Genomic DNA, 26,941 nt, shown 5'->3' with positions numbered 1-26,941 from the left:
TATGTGATCTTTGTTGAAAGTTAAAAAATTAAACTTAACAACAACAAACTTGTGATCTTTGAAGTTAAAAAATTAAACTTCAAACAACACACTCTGCAACAGGAGACTGACCTTTCAAATTAAGAACTATATTAAATATTGACAACAACAAAAAATTTCAGCATAAATCTAAACTCCCTCATACATGCTCACCCTCATACCTGCTGGGTTTCAAGACTGGATCTCTCCACACTTTTCTAATCTACTGGAAGCAGCAGTCTGGTAAGAAGATAGGTTATTTGCCACCCTTTAAAAAATGACATCTGCTGTCAGCTGAATGAGGATGTAGGACCCAGATGCAACACTCCAAAATAAAGTTATGTGCATTCAGTGACTACACCCTGTAATGTTATCCTATGTCACATTCATGGAAGTCAAACTCCCCATATTCCATGTGCAGCTTCGGGCTTCTGACCCTATGTTCCATTCTACTGATTCCAAAATTCTACCTGGGACTAAATAGATGTTATTAGATACAGTAAAGATGCTACAAGAGATTTCAGGCCTGATTGAAAGGAAGGCTGTTCAGCTGTGAGCTTGAGGAAGGTGTCATGCCATAGTGATTAGGGCTAATGAAGGAGCTAAGCTTGATACTTAAGTAAGATACTTAAACTTTAATGTCTTCCTCTTATTTTTCCTTCTCTGTCCCAAGAACCAGGTTGTAAAATCAATGTCACTTGAACACATTTTAGGTTTTGACAAGAGATTTAAAATGTGAATTTTTTTTTCTGCCTACCCTATCTCTCAAGCTACCCACAAAGTTGTTTGTTTTGGGTTTTTTTGGTAATTTCAGTAATCTGCTGCATTTATTCAGATTATTTTGGGGTGGATAATTTGTATCATACTACTGTGACACTCATGTATTGGTCTGGTACCCAGTGATAACCAAAATACCTTTTTAATTGTAGCAGACCTGTTCTGTCTGCAATCACTGCATTGGTGCTTGCAAAAATAATTAAATGGGTTCTCGTGCCAAAGGCTCAAATGGCTAAAGGACCCAGTCTACAGGTTTGGCCTTTCCTGGACTTTGGGGCAAGGTGAGGACAATTCAGTGAAGCTTATTTAGTCCTGCAAATTCAACACAGTCAGAATTAGCATGACTGTGTAGCAAAGCACACCAATGGAGGTGCTGACATCTGAGGTAGGGACAAGTTTATACAGTACTGACGTTAAACTATTTATCAGCATTAAGATGTCAGTGCAAGATTAAAAAAATACTTTCAGCACTCAAAGAACAAGTTTTAAAAATAATCCAACCGAAAGAATACTAACAAAAAAATGTAAACATTCATGGTACCGAATTGTTTAAGTGTGAATTTCTGCATCTTTTTTTCTGGTGGCTTTATGCTGCTCATTTTTCATATCCCTCCAACAATTTCTTTGAAAATGAAAAAAAACTAAAAACCCCCCAAAATCTTCATCTTAGTAATGCGTGTTCTTTGATATATGATATATAATCATATATATAAAGTACATGTCTCTCTACATAAATGTACTGATATCCAACTCCTTATTGTTCTGGTCATTTAAAGAAACCCAAAAAACATATATTTGTATATACTACTAATAATCTTTTAGTCATAATTTTCTCAAACTATTTTTAGGAAAATTATGAAACAGTGCTATGTTCTCCCTTACATTAATCAAACTATAAAAGAAACATTGAAAGAAAAAGGAATCTGCAAAATCAATCATTCTGTGTAACAAAATGCCAGAATTAAGGTTACCCTAGCAGCATTCATTTAGCAATCATCTACAGTACTTCTGGAGCCAGGAACTGAGCCCAGCCATCCAAGATTCAGCCTGATGCTTTAGTCTAATTCACAGTCCATCATTTGATGATGCACAGCCTTTTGGTGTTTGACCTAAAAGACCAAGTCACAGCCAACTATCTGGTTGTGGATACAGTGATAAATACAACATACTTTGTGATTTATACATTCATTTACTAATGGCTTGGAAACTGGATTCCTGAATGCTCTTCCTGGCAAAACAGGGAGATGTTTACAGACAGCTCACCCCAGAGAACAATTTTAGCATCTTTATTCTGCAAGATCATGAGGATGTGGCTGGAATTTGTGTCTGGAGAAGAGTCTGTATTCTTGGGTCTAGTGGAATGAAACCTGGGGCTAGCATCCACTAATGAGCAGAAATGCAGAATTTTGAAAAAGAAGACTAGAAGAAACAAAAGGTTGGCTGATTACTCTCAATTTTACAATCATATTTGAATTATTAATAGTATTTTTAGACAAACTAATAAAAAAAAAACCAAATAGAAAAATAAATTTTTACTCCCTCTACAAACGATGCATTCCAGCCCTTGAATTTCCTACAGCACAATGCTTTTTCTAAAGTTTAAACCTAATTATATTAGTCTGGCTTCTGAATATGATTCCAGATGACTTACTCAGATTTGAAGTCTGTGATATTTGCACAATTTATAGAACCTTAGCAGATAAGATGTGATTCCAAGGTGACGCCTCTTCCTAGCTCCCAAACCAGACTTGTTTTTCCAAAGGAATGATGGTTGCTGCCTCCCATCCTAAGTTTTTCCTTCCTTATCAAGCTGAGGAGATTGCACAGCCTGGCTGGTGTGCCAATAGCAAACACCCCAAAACTGCTTCTCACTCTTAAGTTAACCACAGTTAAAACCTGGAGCCTGAGACTCATTTGTGGTTCATGCACACACAATTCTTTCAACATGAGCTGGCTATACTATAAAGGGGGGACAAAGTAAAATGATTACTAACTGCTAATGAAATTCCTCCACAAATTGCATGATGATTTGTGTCCTAAGTAGTTCCCCACTGTTCCAAGGAAAAGAAGTGATTTCTGAAGCTTTCTGAACCAGTAGCTGTGTTATACAGTGTCTCCTCTATGGAGAGGAGACAATGTTCTCAAATAGTGTTTTCCTTTGCAATCTCTCTTATTCAAATTGTGATAACTTGTGGAGACTCATTCAAGGGCAGAAATCTTAAGTGAATATATACTCTACATTGGGGAAACCTAAATAGTACATTCTAAAGTCCTGCAGTTTGGGCTGAATTATTTTTCATTGCAAAATACAATTGGTCTGATGAATTCCACACTTATATTTTTCATTTCTCAAACACTGGAAACATTTGAAAAAAATATTAGAGATATATAACAGGGAGAACAATACATGTTTTTACAGGTCTTGCATTTTTTGACAATTTTTCTCCAGTCTCCTTTTTTGAAGTGTTTGGGTGTTTTGGGTTTTTTTGTTTGTGTTTTTTTGTGGTTTTGTTTTTTGTTTTGTTTTGTTTTGTTTTGTTTGTTTAATTTTTTTTTACGTGTGTGATTTTTTTTTATTTTGGGTTTTGGTTTGGGGTTTTTTTTGTTGCTGGATGGATTTTTTTGTTTTTTTACTTGTCTTGGGTTGGGGTTTTTTTTGGCTTTTTTCTTGGTTGGTTATGGATTTTTTTTTTCCATTTTAAACCCTATGCAGAATTTCAGAAAAAAAATGTTCGTTTGTGAAAGAACCATATATACTTTGTGACTGATGATTTGCAACATGATGACCCAAAGAGAAGACAGAAAAATGGTATAACAGAGAGGTCTTGGAGGTTTTCAGGTACACAGATTCTCAGAAATCAAATGCATAGTATAAAGCAAGCTTGAAAATATCCCCTTTGCCTGGGTAGAGAGGGTAGAACAGGTCATTTGATCTTAAGTTGAATGAAAGTTCTAAAAACGACCCTAAAATCCATCAGAAAAAAGTCTGGCATCTTTTCACTAATTTTCATAGCTTAATTACTATACTGAGTGTTTAGCCAACTGACTGGGTCCGCAAGGCTGAACAGCCCCAATCATAGATACTTCTACAATTTTTATCTAAAAAGTTAAAACTCTGACCACATTTTTGCCTCTTCCCCTTCTTTATCTTTGCAGTGAAATATTACTTTCAATTAAGCTAGTGAAATACAACTTTTTCTTTGTCCCTGATGAATCTAACAAAAGATTTACATTTAAAAAAAAATCTTTTATTAACACATCAATAGCAGCAATCAGCTAGGCTGTTACAATAACTTAATTCAAAGTTATGTTGCTGTGCCAGACAGTAACTATTCTAACAAAGCAGTGCCTTTCTAACCTCTTGCCAAGGGTATTTAATTTGATGTCCAAGTTTTCGTGCCTATGGGAAAACCATTTTCCATTTTGGCTGCTAGCAACAAGTATAAGAGAATATGCTGTAAATAACCAGCTACTTTGAACTTTTGGGTCCCATTATGCACACAAGTTATCTACTCTGCAAAGGCATCATATAAACATGCCAAATTATTCAACCCTGTGAAAAATGCTTTTCATCTGAATTCGAAGTTAAAACTTTTTCTGACTTTAGAGAAACTGGAACTTGAAAAGATAAAAACTTAAAGTTTGATTTTTCTTTGCCCAGAACATATGTTATATAAACACAAATCCCCAAAAGGTGCCAAGAATTGTCCCTCTGTTTTTCTAAATGATCATGTGTGCAGTCTAGCTGAAAAGACTCATCGATTATGTCTACATAAACAACAAAAGCCCTTAGAAAAAATATCTAGATCAAAAGCCTGTCAAACACTGAACAGGAAAGAGAAATCCTGCTTTAAACATGGCCTCTTTCAAGTCTGAATTCAATCCCATGAAGTAAAAACAAAGGATTTCATAATGAAAGGTATTTAAAATTACTTTATTTTTGGAACTTAACCAGGGATTCTTTTTTTCCTAATATGTTAACCTTTGTCTTTCTTACACTGGGACAGAATTCTGCAAAACATGCCTTACGGTTTTAAAGAAATAAATAAATGGCTTAGTCACAGTCCACTGTGTTCATAGTCCAAAATGCAATTATTTTCATTAAAATGTGACAAAGATATTTGTATTGGCATTATAGATTTCTCCTTGTATCATCCACACAACAACATCAGCTGTTAACATGGGAACACAGCAAATGTGTTCCCTCTTAATGGGTGAGATGCATTATTTAGCTTTTTTTCTCTCTTTTTCCTTGCTTTCCTAATATACATACATATATAAATCAGGAAAGGGAATCACATATCCTTGCAAAACCAGAACAGATTACTATATAGATTATACATAATTATGCTGTGGAAGTTATAGTCAGAAATCATAAAGTAAGTGAAGTATAGATTCAGTTACTTCTAAAAGAAGTGAAAAAAATTTGAAAGATACACATCTGATGAAATATAATCCTCCTGTTTGATTTCCTACTCTGTTATTAAGGTTAGTATGCAAACATATGGCATGATTTACAGAATAGCATTAGTGATCTCTTTCAGACCAACTTGTGATTTGATTGTCCCCTATCTATATATATAAATAATAACATAAACCTAATGCAAAACACTTGCTACATGCTTAATCATGCCACTAATGTAACTTGTATTGTCACGCACATAATCAGAAGGCAGTTTTAAAGCAGTTCATACCTACTATTGCTGGAAACAATACCCTCCTCTTTGACAGGTTTGGCTAATAAAAATTTGTCTTAGAAAACAAGCTCACATTTTATGGTTAAAAACGGTGAGTTTTCTCATTTATTTTTTTTTTTCACTCTAATTGAGAGTTCTATAGCATGGACTAGTATATACAGGAACATATGTACTCTATTACTTAAGACTCTCAGGTAGGTTATGTTGGATATTTTAATCAAGAAGTGATAAATACTTACCTGACTGGTCTCATATATAGTCCATCTTCAGCTTATAATTATTTCTACATGATAGCTCATTAACACAGCTCTATGCTAACAAATTTCTGACCGTTATTATTATTAATATTATTATACTGCATTAACACAGAATCAGTGCTAGAAAGTGACTTTTCAAAGCAGAAGCAGCAGCAAAGGGTCGATAAAATTAAAATTATATTGGAGTACTCCTCAGGGCAGTATTAACCCAATGCATTGAATTATAACTTGTATAAAAAAAGTCAGTTGGTCATTACAGGGTATACTCTTCAAGAGCTATATTTGAAGAGATGCTCTGATGTACTGATAGATAAAAATTAAAGTTATCCATATCTCCTACAGTCTTGCAAAAAAAGGGTCTAATAAACCATTGAAAGTAGTCTATTCATTTTTAAAATGTTTTCCTTCTAGCACTCAAGATGCAAGTCAATCTTAGTTCTAACATATTTTCTTTTGTTGTGTTTTCCTCTAATTCAAGTATTTCACGTGGATTTGCCTTATATCTGAAAAACTTTTAACTACTTTTGCAATGCTTCCTCCATGGCATACAAGGAATTATCTCTTCGGAAAGAAGCTAATGATTTAGATCCTGATTCAATCACTTTTGAAAGGAACAAAGGTTGTAAAATTGTTTTCTACTGGAATGTTGAAGTTATCAGATGATCAGACACTCCAGCCAATAGCATATGTCTTTGCTGTCATGCAAGAGAGAGTGAATCACCTACAGTACAACAGAATCATTTTGCAAATCTTTTAGAACTGTGTGGCATCTGATTAAACTAATCCACATCTTTCTATGATGCCAAAATAAACAGTCCCTTTCCCACAATGTATAAACATTGTTCTCATAACTTTCCTTTGAAATGTCATGAAAAGGTTAAGTGACGTTTCATTATTTACCTTGACTAATGAATTGCTCCATGCTGTCTTTGAAAGGCTGGAGGTGCTCTTCTAGTGAGAGCTGATAAACTTTTGCTGCTTCTGTCTCACATGCTGAAATGAAATAACAGATTAGTTTAGGATGACACATCATGGTATGGATCTACATGCTGTAATAATAGACACACTTTAATTAATACATAGCTAATTAAACTGTTGGAATATGTGCCTCAAACTCACTACTTAAAGTACAAACACTGTGGTAATATACTCAGGAACACCAATTTTTTGGCCAAAATATGCAAATAATTCGTGGCCAGTGTGTTACTTTAAATGATAACAAAGTAATAGCAAAAATTAATAAAAGTATTCAGTTGCTTTAAAGGAGAAAGACAAATTTAAGGGGTTGAAATCTATGGGAACAAAATTATGAACTCAGATCCCAATTTGTCTTGATGTGCCTGGCCCCAGGTGACAGTTCTTGGATTAAAACAATGTTCAGATACAGAATCTGCAAACCAAATAGTAGGAAGCACCTTATTTCAGTGAGTAATGCCAGATGAGGGCTTGATACCTGTTAAAACCACATAGAGAAGTCCCTTGCATTGGTCAAAAGTAATAGCACAAAATGATTGAAGTGAAAAAAAAATAAGAATATAGTTTATCATGGTTTCAAACTGATGAAGAAACCTTGGAGAAGGAGAGTTTGGTTCTTACTTCACTAGAGACCATGAAGGAGAAGCTGGAGCCTGTAGCAGCCCTGACACAGATTCTTCACTGGTGGTACCATAGGGCTTCCTGATTTCTATTCTAGGAGAAATCTCTTTAGGCTGTGATAGGTTCCCATAATTCAACAGAAATAAATCCTCCTTGATTCTGCCTTCAAACTTTCACATGGGTTTTTGTTTTGTTTTAAAGAAAGAAATAAAAAAGGGAAAAAAAAAAAAAAAAGAAAAGAAAAAATAAAAAGAAGAAAAAAGAACATCTGTACCTACTCACAGATCTTTGGAGAATGAAGATTTAGATCTCATGGATCATTAATTTAATCATTTTTTCTCATAATTGTGAAGATATTAAAGACAATTAGAGACACTAGTTTTTAAAATGTACATATACAGAAAAGAAGATTGACTTGAACTGGCAACTCCACACAAGCAAAGTAAAGCCAGGGTGAGAAAAAAATGTGTTTCTTCCTGAAATTATTGTATTTTAAGATTAAAACAAAAATCAAAATAAATACCTGTAGATTTTAGGGGAGAAATTAACAGTAATACATTTAATTTAAAAGGTAAACCTGCTTATGAAAACATATTTTTTAAAAAAACAAACAAACAACAAACAAACCAACACCCCCACACACACACTCCCGGCCACAAAAAAAAAATGCCCATCTGACCCCCTCCCTCCCAATGTCTGCTGGTAAGGACACATGAAATATCAGAGGGGATCCAAATGACCATGACACTTCCTACAGTGTATGACAGACAAAAAACCAATGAAGCTATATACTGGTCTGCAAAGGGAGACAATCTGACAGGGACAGATGTAAAATCACAGAAAGTTTGGGGCTGGAAGGGACCTTAAAGATAATCTAGTTTCAACCCCTCTTCATGCACAGAGACACCTCCCTCTAGACCAGGTTGCTCAAATATAGAGAAAATAAAATTTCTATTATTCTTTTCTCCTATTAAGAAGCAAATGGCAGAGACTAAAGATGCTATAGAACCTACCTAAATATTTAATATTACCATATTTCTATACCCTTTTCCAGAATATGGATTACATATTCCTCACAGAAGTGCAACATTAAATTATTGAATTAAAGTCTGCAACTCATGATGAACTCCTGATCTCTCAGCTAATATGAGAGAAATATAGATCTTATGCTGATATACCCACCAAAAATCTCAGCCTATACCCATGCCAGCAGCCTGAAGCAGTCCCTTTTCAAAGTCCATAAGAAAATGCAGGGACATACTATCTTTTATTTTCCACTTGCTATGGAAAAAAAAATGTAATATTGTCAGAATGAAAAGTCTTTAACTATTCAAGTTCTGGAAGTTCTACCATGGTTGATTTATTTATGAGTGTATGTTGGGTGGGGGAAAGGGAGTGCAATTAACCATAACTTTTTTTCTCTGATTTTTGGGGGAGACCATTTGTTTGTTTTCTCCCTCTTCATGTTAAAAGACATCAGTGATGTTCAGATGAGTAACAGTTCAGGTCCACTTTTTACCCTATTTCTGGATTGCAAACGATGTCTAAATCATTTCAAATCCAAAAATAAACCACATGGAAAAATATCCTTCTCTTGCTTTATAGAAACTAAGATATCACATGTGGCATCCAACCTTTAAAATAAGGACAAATGCTGTCATTATTACCATAGTAATATCAGTATTATGATGCTTAAACATCACTGCTTTCCTTCTTCATTAAAGAATGACCAGGCCTGTAAACTCTTCCAAAGTTTCTCAGCTCTACAGAACACCAAGACCAGAACACCAAGACTCCCTTCACAACCTGTTGGATTTAGCACTTGTTTATCATGTACTGTTACTATAAACCCCTGCTATTTGGATGAGATGCTGTTATTATTCAGTGTAAGTAAAGAAATAAAAATGTTGATCAAATGAAAGGAACACAAGACAGTTGTCAGTGCTTCTGCCCAATTGAAAGAGTAGGACACTGAATAAATGTTTGTCAGTATTTAATAGCTTCAAAGCAACGTGGAGGAGAAACAAAAAAACAATTAAAGAGAGAATACTAGCAGTCTATCGTATATTTTTTTCCCTAGCTTCATACTCAAACATATTTCTCTCCATCAAACAGCACAGATAAAATCCCAGGTATCAAAGGAATAGGTTGGCAAAGAGGATCTGCTGTGAAAAGTTTGTAAAAGTTTTGCTGAAACAAAAGCTTGTCTCTCTTTAAACAAATTTAAAACTTGCTCTGTTCTCAATCCCTATTCTCACAGGTTCAGTTATTCTCTCATCTTGGGAGATGTGTACAATATTGAAAAACTTATACAAATGGATTACTAAACTCAGTTCACTTTAATCAGATTTGAAATTTTCTTATAATGAAAGAGTGGAAATTTATTCAAGGTACCACAAATGAGAGTTTTGTCAAAATGAGAGTTTTGACACAAGTGAAGCACTCTAGGTAGAAGTTTCTCTTACAGCATAGTATTGCCCAAACATAAATAAAGATAGATAAATTCTTTGTATTGCTTTACAGCAAGGTTAAGGTTTAAGTTCCCTGTAGTTTCAAATATCCACTCCTCATTCATTGGTGTTTGAAAGATCTCAAATTTTAAGCAGAAGTTGGCTGAGCAGACACACCTCTTTTCCAACCCTCTAAATCAAATTTAACATAGAAATAGGATCTCAACAATGGAAAAGACCAATAGGGCATTTAATTTTATCTTTTTGTTAACATCATGTGCTGCACAGAGGACTGTATGTGGCTTTTCAGAGAAGGAACCCAAATGGATTCCTGTAGGAGGATCTAAATTTCATGCAGCTCAAACAGGAAGCTTTTGGCAGATACATACACAGATCTCTCAAATTCTTCTGATCTAAAGATTGATGTGGAAATCTGTGTTCAAAAAAACAGTTGATCGAGATGGAAAACTCCAAATCCAGCTCTATCCAGTATCTAAATAATCTCATTTCATGCTCTATTTCCATGTTAAAATACAATTAATTTTTCAAGCTACTTGTTACTTTGCTCATGTTAATATTTTTTTATCATTAACGTGAATATAATAAAACTGCATAAAGTTTCAGGATAGTCAACACTGATTGCAACACATCTGTATAGAAAGGGAAAAGCCTCAGGTGACATTCTGTGCGTTGCACTACCACTTGCAGTATGCAATATTGTTAAGTGACCCAGTCTCACTATCAAAAATAGTTGCAGTTTTTAAAAAGGAGGAAAAAAACGTGTTTTCAAGACTCAGAATATTTTCTTTAGTGCATATTTTCCAGCTAATTTTGTGGAATGCTGAATTTTAGCCCTCAGAAGCACAAATCTCTTCTATTCCTAAAATATGACTTTTTGAAGAAAAATGTGTGAGTAGATGATCAGCTGGTTCTCAGGCTCAGCAGATTGCCTTTGGTCAGGATAGTAATGAGCAGCATGATTTTTCTTTCAGCACCCTCAAAACATTAAAAGCAAAATCAAGCCACCAAAAAACCCAACGAGAGAGTAAGCAGAACTGTGAATTATCTTGAATGAGTAATTAACAGATCCATTAGGCTCTTTTGATTAATCACTTCTGAAACCACATACTTACCTATAGAAGTCCTATCACATTTAGGTGAATTTTCAAGACTGTTTAACATGTTTGAGAGCACAAGTTGCATTTGATAGACTTGGGATTTAAGTTTTTAAGGAAGTTTTGAAATTATGTCCTTAATTTTCAGAGATTCTGAGTACTCAGACTCCTAGAGGAGATGTGCCTGTGTCCTAATTGCCTGAGAAGTCCATGACACTATAACCAGTGTTTTCACAACTTCCTCAGTGCTTTCTGGATTCCTTGCAGCTCCAACCTGTCACTTTAAAAGAAAGCTTAGACTTTACCAAAAGGAAACAAAACTGGCCTCATCAAAAGGCCAACTCTGATGAGCTTGGCCACAGGTACAGAAAGAACTCTTAATTTTCTTTTATATTTATTTCTTTGATATTGTAAAGACTTACACTGAGATCTGCTGAGTCTTCAAGGGCTTCCATAGACAGCTCCTTGTTTGGAGTTTTAAGGACAGTAAAATATGACTCACAGATTGACTGAAAGCCTGGCTTTAGTTTACATCTGGTTTAGGTTTAGGAGTCTGCATGCTGCATAGCTGCAGCAATTAACCCTTTCAGAGACAGCTGAACAACAGCAAGAATTTTTGGATGCACAGCTGTCAATGAGTGGGCAAAAGTAAAGATTTAGTTTGGTTAGAACAACAGTTGCTTTTGTAAAGGTAGACTGTACAGATAACTCTTGTAGGATTGACCCACAAATATACTATTTTGTTAATAATTATCCTGAGATATTTGGCATTTTATTAGAAAAGACTGAAGGTATATTTAATCAAAATATGGATCATATAAGAAAATATCTATTTCTTAATTGTGAAATATCCTATTCATATCAAAACTGTTGATAGAGATTAACAGAAACACAGACACTTCAAAGTATCTAAACCAGAAAGTTTTTGATGAGGCAATGAATTCAAACTTTCCAAGAATAAATTTTTTTCTTAATTTCAGTGTTTTCTTCTGCAGCTCCCTGTCACCTTCTCTTCGAACAGCTTAACATACCAGTGCAAAAGCACATTTAAACATTAAAAAAATATAAATATTTTTTGGGTAAATCTCTTAGGATGGACCTCGCTTCAAACTTTAGCCACTTAAAATATATTACCAGAGCAGACTCAAGATCTTTCCTTAGCACTCAATTTTAGGAGAGGACGATCAATTTTAGGAGTATAATCCCTTCCTTTTCTATCACCCACAGTATGACCCTAAATGGCTCAGGCTGCTTAACTTTAATAATCACAGTTGATATTAGTACTGCTCATGTTTCTGATCAAAAACTGGCACTGAAATGCTGCCAAACCCTTAGATCCACAGTCAGAACAGTGATGGAGGCTGAGCAGTTTGTGAATATGAAGAGATCTGAGGATGTGTGTGTTTGCATGACGTGCAAACAGAATGGTGCATTTTTTGTATTTTAGCCTCCAGACTTAATATAAACCTACAAAAGAACTACCAGTGGATGCAATCTTACTTTGCAAAGCAATCCGTACACCTCAAAGGAAAACTCCTTCACAAACTATAGCTCAACTGTACTTTTAGGGTTTTTAGGTAAGTGGTAACTGTTACTGAGCAAGAGGAATGATTTATCAAAGTCTAATTCGTTAAGAGATAATTGTGAGAAAAAAATTATAAGGGGTAAAAGCATAACCTGCCTACTACTATGCCATCTCGCTCAGTTCCACAGTGACACTTCCCCAAATTCAACTTTTAAGCTTTTTTCTATTGCCCAATATGGCACTTTCAATGCTCTGATTCAGAGAGAAGGTATCAAACCTGAGAGCACACCCCAGCTGTACACCTAGCAGATCCACCTTGAATCCATAATTCTAGGTGACCATAAAAAGCACAGCAAAAACAGGGAATGTGGATTTTTCCATGTTACTCTGGGGTTTGTTTTGAAATATCCTCTTTAAAATGCAAAGTGTTTTTCTAATGCTTAACATTTTCTAAACATTTTCAGTCACATTTATTCCAACTCAGAGAGATTTATTGGCCACACAGCCCAGCTTCTTATTGACAGAGACTTTGCAACAAGTTGTAGACATTCACAGTAAGAAAAGAAAGCATCACTAAATAAAAGAATATTTAATTATCACAATTACTATTTGTAATCAGTTTTCAAAGATAGTAAATATGAAAACATTATGACACATTAGCAAGTACTGACTTCAACCTGATATTCTAGCAGTCTGCATTATATGGCATTATTCATATCTTCAAAATTCTACCAGTCATATTTCTTTTCTGCCTGACATTGTTCCTAATTCCCTTTTAGCTGAGCCTCAGTCAAAGTTTTGCAGTAAGTGACAACTGATTAATTAATTTTTGATTTTCAAGAATAAACTTACTTTTGTAAAGCTAAAACCTTCATGTGTAGCCAACAAACAGCTTCTTAACAGTTTTAACTTGCCATAAGTGCTTCATAAATATTGTAAATCTCACTGCCATTTCAGTGTCCCAGTTCTTTCCTAAACTAAATACTTCTTAAAGAAATTCATGGAACATTTTCCTAAACCACAATTGTACCTCCAGAGTGTCAAAGCAGAGAGGATTAAAACATAAATTGTTTTAAGACAGGTTTTCCACATCTTTCTGCCCCACCTCTAGCACTCTGAAGTGTCTAGAAAAATATACTGATAATAATAGATATCCAACATGGGTCCTAATCAGCCCGAGTCACGCACTGCTCTTGTGACCCTGGATGCCCAATTTTCTTTACATGGTGAGTTGATTTAAGTCATGTGGCAAGTGCTAAAGTTTCTTCTGTGGAATGACATAGGAACAGAAGTCATTGCTTGGCATGACTGCATCAAGGAACGTTGCTGACAGCCAGGAGAGATCAAAAGCAGATCAAGTTGCTTAACAAACTATATGTCACTGAAGCAAAAAAGGCTAAAGTGAGAATCCTGGAGAGCTGTGAAATCTGGGAGCAACAGATGGAGCCAAACTCACTTGGTTTGTTAATAAAAGGATCTACCTGTTCTTTGGTCTTCTATCTTAAAAAAAATGTAGTGTGTGTACATACATTTATATATATATATATATGTATAAATAAACTTTATCCCTGGGATCTACCTTATTTTAAAGACAAAACCCAAAACTGAACAATTTACAAGTTAAATATTACATGGCTAGTGTAGCTTGGTGAAGATTTTGTTCTTCAAAATCTTGGTGAAGATTTTATTCTTCAACTTAAAAAAAAAAAAAAAAGTAAATTTCTGTCTTATTAATCTTGGAGCAGGCATAGAGCTAGCCTTCTGAAAGTCTTTGGGACTTGCACTTTCAGCCTAAAACCTTACAAGAGACTTCCTTTTCTAACAATTAGAAACTGTGAGGCATATAGTTCATAAAAACACCGAAAGGACAAGAACCTCCAGAGCCGAAAGGAAAGAAAGCACCCAGATTTTAGCATCATGACTGTTGTTTTTTTTTTTAAAGCAACCAGCATAACAAGTCTTTTTATACTAACATAAACCCAAGTTCAGAACTGTGAAAAAGACTGACAAAAAAGGTATTAAAAAGCCATAAAGTTTATTTATATCTACTTGTCTCTGTGTATGTTACTGACCTATTTGAATGGAAAAACACAGCATTGCTAGAATGAACTGCTATTGTTATGGTTACAAAATAATATTTTTTTTATAATAACCTGCCTCTACTTTGTGATTTTTTCAAGCCTTCACATAATTTTATGAAAGAATCCTTCTGGAATGAAGTTTACCTTTGTATAGTGATCATGGAAAGTTTCTTAAGACAGAAATAAAACATCCTCAGAAGCTTTTGGTGCTGGGTGACCAGAGACCCTCCTTTCCACATTGCATGGAGCATGATCTCACCGTGTATGGTTTGCAGAGCATTTGAAACTAAGGTGGACAGAATACCTTTAAACTGATGATTCTGCTGACAGCAATCTTATGTGCAATTTTTATTTTAATATTTCTATGTAATTAGCAATGAGAATATGTCCAAGGTTACAGTCCTCATCTCAGTATAAAACTGGAAAACATTCATGGGCATGTCTTTCTATGGCCTTAATGTTGGTGAAAAATAATTTTTCCCAAAAATATTCAGCATTCATTTTCTCACTTGACTTTGAAAGGAGAGGATCGTATTTTGGATTTTGTCAGAATTAGCTCAGCCTCTTAAAACCTTCTTGCTCAGTCATTTAATGAGGCACTTTCTACCTCTAGTAACTCATGAGGTTCCAGATGCACATTCACAAACCTATTAATTTACTTAAAATAAATGCAGACAAAAACTACTCCAAAGTAATTTTATGCATTCAGCTAAAACTTTTTTTTATAATACTGGCATTAAACTTGGCTACTCTGTCTTGCTGAAAGCACTGTAATAATTAAACTATTGGAGTATTTATGGTGACACATTTCTTTTGAAAAGAGAGCCAATGCAAAGCATTTTGCATCACTCTGGGCATTTAGAAAGGAATGGATGTGATTGCTGACTGGTATTAAAATTATCACTTTGCATCTAGGAGAGGATGCAGAAGGGGACCGATGATGTCCCTAAAAAAAAGGTTTGTACTAAAAGGAATGTGGAAAGAGTGATGGTGATTGCAATTAGTCTTCAGTTTCATTAACTATGGAACAAACTGACAAGAGAGGCTCCAGGGTAAGGGTTGGACTGGCAGCACAGAAAAAATTTAGCAGCTTGATGGCAAAGCAAAGCGTGTAATTTCCATTTTTACAGAATTCTGCTTTGATCATTGCACACTGTGGATTTATGCCACGTGAGATTTATCCCTGTATGCAAGTTTCATCCTTCATCTAAAAATATTGAACTTTTTATCTATATACATTTTTTTTTGTGAACTTGTGAGGTATAACATCTGAACCCATGGACATTCTGTACTTCCTGCAGCTTTCAGGTTATCCGAGGGCTGCTCTCTAGGCTTCCACATAGAGAATAAATATCTTAGGTCTGACTGAAAAAAGATTCTTGAATTCAGGTGCATGTTTTGTTTTTGTCCCATCTATTGTTCAGGGCAGCAAATGGATGGTGATGCAGTTTCACACTAAGTGACTTTGCCAAAACTTTAAATATTGCTTGATTAAAATACCTGTTGAAACATCCAAACAGAATGCTTGCTAGAGGGGAAGATCAGATATCTCTTGGTAACCATGCTATGGTTGTTTTAAATAGAGAATCTTCCATTGCAGGTTGTTCAGGGACTAATGGTTTACCAAACTATTCCTTGGTTTCTAGATGCATAGCATTCAAAATTGGCAAGGTAACAGAAATAGAAAGATCATTTCACTGTTTGATTTTAATTTTTTGCTCTAAGATTTATCATAATTATATATACCTGGCCAGTCTAGTTTGCATTTCTGCAAACTGTATTCTGAAATTAAACTTAGTGCTTAGTAACCGGTGTTGGTAAGAAATATATGTGATACACATGATTTGTCAAAGTCTAACAAATACATCTTGTTGTAAGCTTGCTGAGTTCAGTTAAAGCATCATTCCACAAGCATGAGAAAAAATAATTCCTTTGAATATTGTATTTTAGTGAAGTCAGGTTATTAAAAGTTTTTACAACATGCCATATCTATTATCTGCCAGATAGTATTTCAACCTGATTATCAACCTTTTTTTGTCATGGACATTGTCCAACACTTTGCAGTTATTTTTGCAAAAAAAAACCCAAACCAAAACCAAAAACAATAAAACCACAACAAACAAAAAAAAGCCAACACAAAAACCAAAACCTCTCAGGTTTTTCTTTTGTTTTTTTTAAAAGAAGACATTTAACATAACTGGTTTGATGTTTATTTTAATAACCTCTTCCAGGTTACCTACAGAAAACAATTAATCACTGTTTAAATGGTCATGAAAAGCAAATGAAGAAAACAAAACAGTAACTGAGAAATCAAAAATAACTATATTTATACCATCATCTAATTTCTCAAAGTAATACAAAAAATAAGAGCAGAGGTAGGTTTTTAAAATATAGTTAGCACCTAATCTAAGTTCAGTACCTCGCAAATCTTTCTTCATTTTGCGGAGATCTTTCTGAAAGTCATCAAACTTCATTTGTGACACCTGGAAGAGATCTTGTGGGTCTGGAAGAGGAAAGATGCACTGTTCTTTTCCAGCATCCTGACAAAAACACAAATGAGTGGTTACATAGTGATCATTACATTTTTATATACTAAAACATATAGCTGAAAGCAAGGGGAATATTTGTGCATATTTCCTCATCTTGGTCAGCAGAAGATTGAATTCAATAAATTGATCTTTTCTAAGTTTGATTTTAAAAAAGCAAAATTAACTCTCACTCACCTCATCAAAATTACGCAAATAATAGGAGACAATGTAAGAGAGAAGACTTCTGCTGTTGTCCTGTATAGAAGAGAATAAGGTTTGCTGTGTTACTAAAACTCACTGAAAAAAAAAAATTCAGAATTGATATTTTAAATGAATGAAATATTTAGAGTCAAGTACAGAAAATATTTTGCTGGTTTGATGCATTGATTAAAAAAACCAACAAAACAAACCAACAAAACACTAGAAAGAAAAAAATACATTTAAATAAATTAATAGAAAGATACGCTGTAGCAGGTAAAGTACTCTTGATTTTTTAAATTCATCTGATTGTAAACTGAACCCTTATATTTTTAAGTTACCAAAGAAGGAAAAGAGAAACTGGTTTTAGGTTGATGTATTCAATTTTTGGCAACATTCAGATCTTTTGAGTAACTGCAACCAAAGCCAAAACAAATTTTGGTTATTAACAAATGTTTATTTAAACAAAGTTATTATACTAATTGAAAGTTTGTCACTTTTGGGGAGTATGTGATGGAACTTTCGGTAATTTCTGCACTGAATCTGCAGCAGAAAATCCTTTATTTGAAGAGTATTTTTGACAGGATTACATTTTCAGATAGTTTCAAAAATCTATTTTGTAAGACTTTTTCTGAGTGACAAATAACAAATAAAGTGAAGATCTCTCTTCCAATTGCATCACTCCTAGTCAATATTTCCAGCAAATTACACACTAAAGACCTAAGCTGCCAAACCAAATTTATTGTGTCTATCTTTTCTACTGAGACAAGTTCTAAAAGTGGTGATGTGTCTAGAGGTAAGCAGAAGGTTCAGTTAAAGTAAGATGCCCAAAACACGTTGTACCAAGGCTTCATTCACACCTTCCCTCCCTTGGCTAACCAAGAAAACATTCAGGCCAGAATGTAGTTCCTCCAACTTTTTGAAGACAAATATCTGACATGGTCTCTCAACTCAGGCTAAATGTCAGACAGGTCCCATTACCTAACCCCACAAGCTGCAGCATGCATATTTAGTGAGTGACCAAGCAGAAAAACAAACTTCTTTTTCTACCACTTTCAGAATAGCAGATCTTCACTAGAGAGATGAAGAGGCCAAATTAAAGTCTCACAAATTATTGCTGTAACTTTTGTCATACCACTGTCCACATCTAGATGAGTGTTTTCAACATGGACATACAAACTCAGAGACTGTTTTTTCCCTAGGTATTGAGTAAGACTCCAATTTGAACAAAAAATGCCAAAACACGTGCTGGTGAGACACAAAGATCATTTTTTTTGGAACTGGAGACAAAGTCATTTTCTGAGAATTTAAAATTCTCAGGCCTACAGCAAGTCTAGAATCAACTTACACTGCTCTTGACATCTTTCAGTTTTGGCAGGATATCTAGTCCAAACCCATCAGCTTGTCCTCTTGTCCTGTTTCCACCATTCATGTAATTTCCAAAGGCAAGAACCAAACCCAGGACTTGCATAACTCCTGACCCATTTTTCAATGTCTAAACAACAGAAAGAGAAAAAAATCTTCTGTTCAAATTCTGAATAATATTTACTGTTAATAGTGTTACTGACAAATGCCTCTTGATACTGTGTTTGGAAATAATACTTATGTTAAGGCTTAAAGGCAGAGAATCAGCAACCTTATACTGCAACGTGAAGAGGTACAATAATAACACCATGTAATTTCTTGTGAATATAAAATGTTATTTCCAAAATTAATACCTGAAAAAAAATTTCAGGAAATCTATACAATATTATTAGAGATTACCCGTTGAGCAAAACAAAAGTAACTCTAATTAATGTTGATATGGTGAATGCTATAGTTCATTTAGAGATAATTTTGTAATAAATTAATAAAAAAATATCATAGAACAATTAGAACAATTTATCAATCAAATAAAAGAGTAAAAATGTTAAGTAAGACAATAGAAATTTTTCAGTTATGAAAATACTGATGAAACCTGTGTTTTAAAGACATGGATTTGTCTTGCATAGGACTAAAAATTTGTCATCACTTCTAGCTGAAAACAACACTGCTACCTCTGGCTTATTTTAGGTATCAGAGATATTACTGAGTTGCACACTTCCAAAATTCAAGCAAACACAAGGTGGACTAAACTGGCATTCATGTGGAAAGGAGTGATACAGTTACTATGAAGGGGGGAACATTTTGCTTTACAAATGAAGGTAAACTATTTTCCCAAAACTGATCAAAAAGTTAATCTTACAATTTGCTTTGATGTTAAAGCACAAGCATAAAATGTTCTATTCTGCTATCCTTCAGATTTAATGACTACTAAAAGTAAATAAAGAAAAAACTTTTGAAATATGAGTACAACTTACCAAGATTAAATATCAGAAATTTAGCTCTACTTTTGCCCAGAACACAACCTACCTCACAGAGTTTCTGTAACAATTCAAGTTTGCGACGGATTGAAGAAATGCTTTCTGAAAATGTTGATTGGAACAGGATGCAAAATACACGTTCTGAAAAGTTGGGAATTAGTGAGAGTTCATAAAGGAACCTGTAGGAATGATTAAAGGAAATTACATGGTTACTATCAGTAGGTACAGTATTTTTTTTTTCTTTTATAACATCTCTCAATAACTTACTACATCAGGGAAAATTTTCCAAAGTGAGAAAAACTCTTATTTTATAAGTATGGTCTTACTGTTCAGGCTTATCCAAAGACTTGGCATTTTCTTTTTCCTTGGATGCCTTGCTATGTTTTTCTATTTTTTCTAGTTCATCTGATTGTGCTCTCTGGAAAAAAAGGAAACAAAGTAATTATGAAGTGTTAATTAATAACCTTGTCAAACAAGGTAGATAAAGATGCCATTGTAACAAATCATGTTCATAGACTATTTTTTCATTCTAGCATCTGATTATGGTAAAACAACTTAGTCTGTAGAATGGTTTTAAGCATAAATGAATCTGATGGAAACCAGAACATATTCCAAATAATATTTTTTGCTACTAGTAATCTGCAAAAGATTTATGTATTCAACCATACACTGAGGCAATAATCTTCATTCCAACTTCCTTTTCCTTGGACATTTATAAGTCTTGGATCAAAAAACTCTATTCTTGAGATGTATATGTCTTTCCAAGTCTGTTGAGTGACATTTGAATGCAATCTGATCTTAGAATATCTATTTATATAATGTATTTTTTAAAAGTAAATGGCAATAGGTTTGTATAGTTTATTGCAATTTAAATTGCATTTGGTACTTGGAAAACACTATAGAGCAACAAAAAATAGTTGATTTATAATGGAACTACCATACATACCATAACACATGAGAACTACTGCAAACACCTTTGTAGTAAAAATATTTTTACTTTTGTCTTTATAATTTAGATATAATAATAAGCCAGTCCAATATACTGTGTGGTCTTTTCTTCAATATTCTAATCAAAAGAAACAGAGCTTCAGTTCTTTCTGTGCTCTGTGCTATAGAGAGATTAATTTTTCCAATTGCAGCATGGGAAAAAGGAATGGCATAGAGAGGAATAAAAGTGAAATGGCACTTTTTCCTTCTGACCCTTCTTTTTACATCCATAGTGGTTTTCAAAACCAATTCAGAATATGTATGTGTGCAAGAATGAAAAAAGCAGCAAATATATCTACCTTTAATCCTTTCAGATAACACCTACATACACTTTTTAACTTACTCCACAACAGAACTTGAAGACAACAGTGGAAAATTAAATTCTAACTACTTAAATAATGCACACCCAAAAGATAGGCTGCATCTGTGTTCTTTGGTGCATGCTTTTGCACAAATATCAGAAGAGATGTGGAACTATCTCAAATCATTTAGCCACAGTTCCATTAACAAGCTGAAAGCAGAATGTCAGGTTTGGACTGCTCTTCCGAGGTTGCTGAACATCTTGTCATGCAAGAAGGATGAAAATATTGACATGAAACAGAAAGATTAAGAGATTGAAGAGTCACTCAAAGCAAAAGCACTTGAGAGTTTCTCTGATTACTTCAAGAAATCTGGAAAAGACTGCAAGGCCCTACTACTCATCTCAATATTTTAACCAGCAGTCTTCAAGGGTCATCTTCTCTGAAGTAGTCTGATCTTATCTATTAAATACTCCAATAGATCTGAAATACTGCAAGCAACTTTTTTTTTCTTTAACTTTTTCTTTTTCCCCCAGGCACAAACTTAATTCTCAACACTAAAAATTATTATGGTGGTAGTATCTGTCTCACAGATTAATAGACTATGTGATGTTTGAAGAGACCTCTGGAGTCCATCTATGGCACAAAGCAGAGGCAGCTAGAGCAGTAAAAACTCTCTCAGAAATGAATGAAATCTACATATTTTAAAAATTGGAAGGATGCCAAGAGAGTTAGCTCTGTTCTAGTGGTTATGTTTTCAGAGGCACAGAAGTCTAGGTAGCAAATGACACCTCTTCATTGGAAGATTTGTTTTATTTATTCAATTTACACTTCAAAAGAATAATGTACTCAATTTACACTTACAAATATTCATAAATGAGTTTTTAACAATAGAAAAGAACTTTTCATACAAGTTTTTAAGTTCTTTCCTGAATTATTTCTGAATAAACTAAATCATAGAGTCCTGTTCTGTTAAAGTGAAAGCAAATGAAAATTTTTCAGAGTAGTTAGGAGAAAATATTTTAGCAAGCAGAATAAAAATCAATGGTTATTTGCAAATTCTTTAGAATAAATAGTGGAAGTACTCTCTCTTCTGGTCTTCTGCTCTTAGTGAAGCACTAGAGTGCTTATCACAGCAATCTATTTTATGCATGGATATTTAAGCTGTTAAAAGTTTCTGCATCAAATCCCACTGACTAAATTTAGGCAGATTTACTATTCCTTACCCAAACTGTTATTCTCAGATTGTGTATGCAAAGAAATAACAACAGGAAGAGATACAGTGGCAAAGCATGATCTGGCCATGGGTAGGCCTGAGTAACACTCAAGAGATAAGTTTACACTCCACCAAAATCAAGAGATCTAAGTATATGGTGCAAAACCAGCATCAAATCCAAGTTTCAAGTACATAATTCTGGCTTTGGTATCCAGAATTCTGATTTACAAGTATTTTAAATTACAATAGAAAAGAAATAAGGCTGAGAGACTTCCTACACAGGTATTACTGAAGATTATATCTCAGTACTATTACCAGCTAATTTTAGATTAATGCTTGTCTATGGTCTAATAGATGGATAATAAAAAACACTTTCAGATGGATAATAAAAAAAGCTTGTATATTGCCCTCCATCTTCTGTGCTTGAGACCACATTCAATAGATAATTCTGAAAAAAAACATTAATCTGATTGCATTAGCACCTCTTTGAAAATAACTTATTTATTTCCTAGAATTTTAGATATTATCCAGTGTCATCAATAGAATAAATTAGTATAAGATACCTGAAATTTGGTATTAACTATATCTAAAATCAGGCAGCATAAGCCTGATCAAAGTTACTGCAAAAAAAGTACTATTTCAGCTTAACTTCTCCCACTTTTGGCAGAGTATAAATTTAAAAACTTTGGTAAAACTAAGAGTAATTTTAAGGGTAAGAGTCATTTAAGGGTAAGAGTCATTTTTGCATTTCATAACATAAATCATACATTTCTTGGTTATTTTTTTTTCCATTGCAATCAAACCTTAGCTCTGATATTAGATCAGTTTAAATTTTTAGGGTTTTCAATTTTGAGGTGGATTTTTTTTGGTCAGCTTGGTTTTCCAGGTTAATGTTTGGTATTTCAAAAGTGTCAAGTGACTTGACTAAAGAATATTGTTAACAATAACTGAAAAAAACAAGGATTTAGAGAGATACCCAGGATAATAACAACTATCAGCCTTTGAATCTGGGTCATGTGTCAGAGGGCAGGTACAATCCACAGTCATTGCAGGAAAATATTAATGCATTGTACTGCAATTCCCATTTAAAAAAAATAAAATCACAGGCAATAATTAGAGGAGAACATTTAAATCTTATTTGCACATCAGAGACATGCACTCCAAGACTCCTGGGTGTCTTTTGCTCTTGCAGATGGCACTTTGAGGTTTTCAAAAGCATTGACCAAAATCCTTCAAAGATTAAGAGAGGGTGGACAATTTAGGAGGAGTCAAATTAAGAAAACATGTACATCTAATTTTGTGACATACAGAGATTTGAAAGGACAAATCCATAGATCAAAGTTAATCATTTGATACATTTATATTCCATTTTTATACAATTATTTTTACAAGATATTGAAGATATGAGCAGGAGCAAGCTTATGTTGCTCAGTATCTTCAGTGATATTTTAGTTACTTATATTGTGTAATATTGTTCTAATTAGTGAAGCTACCAAGGGAAGCAAGTACAAGGCCTGATGCATTTTTACCAAAGACTGAAAGTCTGTGAAAGAAAGACAAAACAGAAAATAAAATTCAGTAAGAAAATTAATAGTTCAAGACAAAGCTTTATGAAACAGAGGATCCAGGAATAAAATTCAAGTCTCCCTTATGAAGCTCTCTCCAAATGAACAAGGTTTTTTTAGATCTTTGGATTTTTATGTTTTTTATTGTTTTGTCAGTGTTGTTTTTGTTTTGCTTTCTTGTAGCCAAAAAATGTAGAGATGAAATGGACTTGATCTGTATTCTAGTCAAATAAAAGAAATATACTATAGTCATTCCAATTTTTTGAGTCATGCCTGGGATTAACATATGATATTTTCTTCAATCAGGACAATATTCCTTGACATTACTTGTAATTAATTAGTGAAGGTAATGACAAGTTGGCATTTAGTTATTTCAACAAACTGAGCATTTGCAGATAATCTGTCCTACAGGAACTCTGAAGTATATTAGAGAGAACAATAGGAAAGTATTTGAAAAGTATTCTCTTAGTACATTAGTCACATAGGAGGACTATTTTTCTAAACCAAAAAAAAAAAAAATCTTATCCAATACAGAAGAGTGGAATATGCAGTCATCATGAGGACAGTATCTATTCCATACTTCCTAAAACACAATCATGCAAATGTACCATGTAAAGTTACTTCAACTTTTACATGCTTTTTACATACCTCTGGAAGGTATGGAATGGGATATAGGTGTGCTGTGCAAGAGAGCAGATTAAAAAAGAAAACTAAATGAAGAATAGCACAGGTTAAACTAGAAAGCCTGTGGCATAAAGATGAGAAGGGCTGAAAGTATAAAGATTTGAGGGTAGTTAGAATATGTTCCCCATTGGATCATTATCTTCCTGATCAGTTTTGAGTGAGTAAATTCTCCAGGGATGGAATAAGAGACAAAGTGCTTCCTAGTTCTTGTCAGATTTCTGCTTTTTATTTTATTTAGCTTTTTGGTTTTTTTAAACTGGACTATAAATTACTATTTCTCTCTTCAGGCCTTAAAATGGATTTTTTATGAGAAATGTCATAATCAATCAATAAATTATTCCAAAGTAGGCTTAAAAACTAGAGTTGAAAATTCAAATATCTGCAGTGTGTAAAAGTAATTAACATTTTCTCAAAATTATACTGTGAAGAATATAAAATTTCAATACAATAATATATATTGACCTTCAATATCATTATATGGCTCACACCTTCAGTTTCAGATTTTTGGGTTTTTTGGAGGATAAACAGAATGCTTCATGCTTGGGTTTTTTGGGGGTTTTTTTGGAGGGTTTTTTTTTGTTGTTGTTGTTGTATTTTTGGTTTGGTTTGGTTTTTTTTGTTTGGTTTGGTTTTTTTTTCCAGACATAGCTAGCCAGACCTTTATGCATTCAGCCAATATTATTGGAGAAGAGGGTAATGCCACAGTTGAAGGCAGAAACGTGCTTCTGAGAACCACTTTTTTGAATTTTGAGTGTGATTGGCTTTGTAAAGTTTTAGAACATGCCTGAGTATATGCTGAACCCCTGATTTTGCATACTTAGTGGTCAAACACTCTCATTTGATAAGTACCAGATATTTATGAAGAAATTTATACTACTTTTTATTACTTTAATTTAGAGTAAACCAGAGTTAACATTATTTTAGAAGAATCTTTGAAATAATAATAATTAAAAGTTACAATTCCTCAAATGGAATGATTGCTGTTGTTATAACAATTTTTCTTTTATTGTAGAGGATTGTCATATTTGTGAAGTTATCAAGTGAAGCCAAAGACCTGGAGTGCAAGGTCTGATACCAATTGACTGGAGCCTGTCCCCCCCATGGATTGTTTAAAAAAAAGTAAGATAAGTTTCTCTTTAGTCACTTAGAAGCTGATTTTGTTACTTATATAAAAATGCATGCACTATATAAAGCACACAATAGAAATTAATACATTTCAAGTTTTTATCATTATTCTCACTGCTTTGGGGCAAATAAAATCAACTCAGAATAGCGCATGTCCTACAAGCTTTCTGAATATTACTGATATAAACTAAAGAGCCCTTCATAAGGACCTACATTATATGGACTTCCTCTGATTACTCACATTCTCATACAGGGCTTGAAGGGTCTCTAGGTCAACAATGGAGTTGTCCAAGTTCACAACAGCTATAAAACAGACAAAGGAAAAAAAGAATGAGTTGCCAGGATGATAATTCATCTCTGAAAGGAAGAGTGAGAGCAATACCCAGCAATACTTTTTATGACCTACTGGTCTTACAGCTTTAAGGTTTTAAATTTATTAATGCCTTGCATAGTGCCATTCCTAAGACTACAGGCTAGAAACCTGGTAGAGCCAGGTGTTGAGTGTTAAAGAATTCCACTCCCTCCCTCCATACACACAAACCTGATCCCTCAAGTATGGCCATAGCCAGAGATCAGAGATAAGCTTTACATCAGACTTTCACGGTCCAACTGAAAGCATTATAAAAATTTGTAAATCTGCACCACACACACACAGAAACACACACACACACACACACACACACACACACACACACACCAAAGCTCATTCCTGTCACCGGTTGGATTCAGTCTTAAACTGATTAATCCATAAGTCAGCCAGTTAACTTCAAGACACCTGACAAGGGTCAAGTCTTCTATGCACTAAGCCGACAGGTTTAGTACAGATGCAAAATGGGCCTTTCCTGTTCCCAACCAACTCTGGCGCCACACACATACTGTATTTTTCCAGCATCAAAAAGCCAGTTCAAGAGCACAGAGTGATTGCCATTCCCCTAACCTGGACAAAAAAATAATCATTAAAAAGGGCATGCTTTTAAGAACAAAATTCTGGCTCCTCTCTTCTACTAGGAACATTTCATGAGGCATAGAAAGTGTTTGTGCAAAATAGTGAAAAATTATTCTCATCTAGTACAGGGAATTATTATTTTTTTTTAATAGCACTTTTCAGTCTTCCTCTTCTATAATCTGCAAAGCACACTTGTTCATTTAAAATCCAGATTTTAAAGTTCAAAAGTAGAAATTTGCATTAGAATGTAGGTAATGGTAATAAATTATTTTTATTACAGTACAACTGGTTTTTTCCCATTTTGGCCTTCCTTAACTTTTTTGTTACAGCCTCTGTGTGTGTATGCTGGCTCATTTGTCCAGTCAGCAGGATAATTCCCTATTAATATTAATAAGGTGATACTAATCCAGAAATTGACACATTGATCAGTGATAGGAGCCCAGTACTATCTTAATTTAAGTCCTATAAATCTATGTTCTTAACTGTCAAAGAGAAATTCTGTGTATATGCCTGAAGACTACAGAAAATATAGTGC

General features: G+C 34.0%; 1 protein-coding gene across 1 annotated transcript in view; it reads right to left on the bottom strand.

The window, feature by feature from the left end:
* Positions 1 to 26,941, bottom strand: part of FMN2 (formin 2) — a 145,468-nt gene that overhangs the window by 39,405 nt on the left and 79,122 nt on the right. The window contains exons 10-16 of the mRNA XM_030447789.1: positions 25,702 to 25,763; positions 19,911 to 20,002; positions 19,634 to 19,763; positions 18,591 to 18,737; positions 17,240 to 17,299; positions 16,936 to 17,056; positions 6,650 to 6,742 (exon numbers count right to left, since the gene is read on the bottom strand). Of these exons, the coding sequence (XP_030303649.1) occupies positions 6,650 to 6,742; positions 16,936 to 17,056; positions 17,240 to 17,299; positions 18,591 to 18,737; positions 19,634 to 19,763; positions 19,911 to 20,002; positions 25,702 to 25,763 (705 nt within the window). The remainder of the gene's footprint in view (positions 1 to 6,649; positions 6,743 to 16,935; positions 17,057 to 17,239; positions 17,300 to 18,590; positions 18,738 to 19,633; positions 19,764 to 19,910; positions 20,003 to 25,701; positions 25,764 to 26,941) is intronic.

The sequence above is a fragment of the Calypte anna genome, chromosome 3 (genome assembly GCF_003957555.1).
Source record: "Calypte anna isolate BGI_N300 chromosome 3, bCalAnn1_v1.p, whole genome shotgun sequence".
In the NCBI taxonomy this organism is placed as follows: domain Eukaryota; kingdom Metazoa; phylum Chordata; class Aves; order Apodiformes; family Trochilidae; genus Calypte; species Calypte anna.
The sequence above is the reverse complement of the archived record's forward strand: the minus strand, read 5'-3'. Positions and strand labels throughout refer to the sequence as shown.